This window comes from Myotis myotis, unplaced genomic scaffold (genome assembly GCF_014108235.1).
Source record: "Myotis myotis isolate mMyoMyo1 unplaced genomic scaffold, mMyoMyo1.p scaffold_m19_p_2, whole genome shotgun sequence".
Lineage (NCBI taxonomy): Eukaryota > Metazoa > Chordata > Mammalia > Chiroptera > Vespertilionidae > Myotis > Myotis myotis.
In genome coordinates, this window is record NW_023416324.1 from 13244544 (window position 1) to 13247446 (window position 2903).

At 55.2% G+C, this 2903-nt stretch overlaps 1 protein-coding gene across 1 annotated transcript; it reads right to left on the bottom strand.

The window, feature by feature from the left end:
- Nucleotides 1-965: 965 nt before the first annotated feature.
- Nucleotides 966-2578, bottom strand: ID3 (inhibitor of DNA binding 3, HLH protein). Its single transcript, XM_036351918.1, has 3 exons — nucleotides 2198-2578; nucleotides 1991-2073; nucleotides 966-1451 (listed from the first exon to the last, which is right to left on the bottom strand). The coding sequence occupies exons 1-2, from the start codon at nucleotides 2495-2497 to the stop codon at nucleotides 2014-2016; spliced, it is 360 nt and encodes a 119-aa protein (XP_036207811.1). The 5' UTR covers nucleotides 2498-2578; the 3' UTR covers nucleotides 966-1451; nucleotides 1991-2013.
- Between the last annotated feature and the right edge of the window lie 325 nt (nucleotides 2579-2903).

Below are 2903 nucleotides of genomic sequence, written 5' to 3' on the forward strand. Positions count from 1 at the left end.
GGTAGGGAGCAAAGGGGCATGGGTTGGGGGCCTGGCCCCATGTAATATCCAGTCTCAGGCCCTGCTCCTGTCACAATGTTAGTCACTGTAGTTAAGATTAAAATTCCATCTCTGCCTCTCAAGGGGCTGTGTGTGATAATCTGGCTCTGACCCATTATCCATTGAACCTCAGTTTCTCCATTTCTGAAATAGGAATGAAGATGCTTGCTCACCGAGAAGGCTCCCAATGCAGGTGTTTGGGAAGGAAATGCCAGAAGGGATGGGGCTGGAGGGCCTCTTTATCCAATTCCCAGTTCAGGGTCAAAGTCTCCAACTACCTGATGGCAGAGGAGAGATTGGTGCCAGTATTTCCCAATCAGCACCAAAAATCCTGATCGGGATATGTTGGGGGATTTGAGGGGAGACACCCCTCCCATGTTTCCCAATTTTGGAAGCCCAAGGGGAAGCCAAACCAGAGCGCATGCGGAGGGAAGTGAAACCAGACCCAGTGACCCGTTTGTTCATTTCTGAAGTGGGTCTATGAACCACCACCTGTTTGGGCACCAGGTGAGGCTCTCCTCTTCCACATCCCCTGCTAGAAAGGCATGAATAAGTAATGGATTGAAGGCGACAGGCATCTGCTAGCATAGCACAAAAGCCCCAAGGGACTTAAGAACTGGGACCGCAGACCTGATTTCTATCCTGAGTGCCCAACTTGCTGGGTGAGCTAATGCTGGGTCAGAGCCCCTCTTTGGCCTTAGCCAGAGGCCCAGGATATCCTCTGCGCCAACCCTCAGTGAATGTAGGGGCTCCCGCCCTGAGCCCTCTCTACCTCCCCTCCCTCCACCCCACTGTTAGCTGGGCATTTTCCCATCTCCTTTAATAGAGAATAAATGTTTGCTTTCCCCAGACTCCAAGAACATTTATTTCCCCTAAATTCAGCCTTGTGAAAGTGTTCGCACTGATGGAATCAAATGATACACACAAGTGTTTAAAAACCGTTTATTATGCAAAATGTTAACTTTTATAAAAAGTTTAATAACATACATCGCATGGTTACAGAAAGTCACCTTCCTGCAAAAAAGGTACAAAAGCTATATACTCTATTATAGAGTTCATAATCGGGGCAACAGCCTTTTTCCGAGACCAGAAGGCCAGCTCTACTGCTGGCCTTGGCAGAGTTTGGAGCAGCCACTGTCCCCCCCACCACACACCCCTCCACACTCTTTGACAGTCTTTAGAACTTGGGGGTGGGGTGGGGCTGGGTGACGTTGCCCAGTCGGTGCCCAGAGCTGCTCTGGCTCTTCAGGCCACCTAAGTTCACAGTCCTTCGCTCCCGGGCACCAGGTCCAGCCTCGAGGCAGGGGTTTGGGAAGTGAAGTGGGCAGGGAGAGGCTGGGGTCCATCCATGCCCTTGGGCTTCCGGCCAGAGTCCTGGGGTCCCAGGCGGAACGGGCGCCAGCACCTGCGTTCTGGGTGGGGGAGGAAAAAAAGACCGGAGAGCCGTCAGTTTCCGCCGAGCGCGCCGAGGCGGGGGCCGTCCGCAGACTGGCCGGCGCCAGGGAGGAAACTTGGTCTCTACCTCCAGCTGATAACTCCGCGCCCCACGCTACCCCCACCCAGTTGGCGCCAAAGGACCACAGGCGGAGCTTGCACCACCCCTCCCCTCTTGGAATTGACACCAGTTGGGAGGGCTCCGTTTACGACTCCAAACTACTAACTGAATGGCTATTTTATTTAGTCGGACCTGCGCGTCCTTTCTTGGATCTCTGGCCACTGGGGGAGGGCAATAGCAACGTGCGTTTAACGTTGAAACGCGCACATGGATGAAAATTGGTTCCGTCGTTCATTTGATGTGACCATGATCAAGTTACTTGCCCCTCTCTGGCCTTGATTTCTCTAAACCGAGGGGGTATATAATCCCTTAAAAGGCCTTCCAGTTCCAAGATTTACTGTTCAATCACCACCGCGTCCCCATCCCCACAACCCCCGAGAAGGTGGGGATACTCACCTGGAGGCGCCAAGACGGCCAGGTCAGTGGCAAAAGCTCCTCTTGTCGTTGGAGATCACAAGTTCCGGAGAGAGGTCCGCTGTCTGAGAGAAAAGAAAAAGAGGTAAGAAGAGTTAAGCATGGCACTTGGGAGTTCGAGGGGTGCAGCAGCATCCCAGCCCTGGCGCTCAGCCCTATCCCTGGCTCCCCGCGCACGCCCACGCGTACCTGGATGGAAAGATGCGGGCCGTCCGGGGGTCCAGGGGCGGGCTCGGCCAGGACCACCTGCAGGTCGAGGATGTAGTCGATGACACGCTGCAGGATTTCCACCTGGCTAAGCTGAGTGCCTCGCGGGACTCCGGGTACCAGTTCCCGCAGGCGCGAGTAGCAGTGGTTCATGTCGTCCAGCAGACTCAGCGGCTCCTCGGCTGCCGGGCCCTTGCCGCGGCCGCGCGCGATGGCTAGGCTGCGTTCCGACAGGCAGCACACCGCCTCGTAGCAGCCGCGCACCGGGCTTAACGCCTTCATGTTGAGGAATGAGGTGGGAAGTGCCCAAGGTCTAGAAAGCTAAAGAAATTCCTACAGCAGCTTGCTATGTGTGCACGCTCGCCGAGGCCGGTACTTATAGAGCCTGGCTAGAAGACACGCCCCTTTATGCAAAACAGCCCGCCGAGGCCCCGCCTGCGCCGACCCTGGGCGTTCACAGCGCGGTTAAATTGCAAACAGGCTTTCTTCGGCTGGTCTGACGCCGAATACCGCGGAGTCGTGGATTCAAAGAATGAGGAAGCGCTGATACTGGGGAGAGGCGGGCCTCTTTGCCAGCAAGGATTTCAAAAATCACTTAAAACCATTAACTTTAAGAATTTGCCTTTTCCTGGCAGCGCCCCAGATTCTTTGAGCTCCCCTGCCCCCTGCCAGTCCACCCACAGCCCCA

Bases quoted from the DNA above. Each gene is read 5' to 3' on its own strand.
- ID3 (XM_036351918.1), bottom strand. From the start codon at position 2,497: ATGAAGGCGTTAAGCCCGGTGCGCGGCTGCTACGAGGCGGTGTGCTGC. The intron at 2,074-2,197 runs GTACGCGTGGGC...CTTTTCTCTCAG, and splicing joins GCCCGCATCTTTCCATCCAG to ACAGCGGACCTCTCTCCGGA.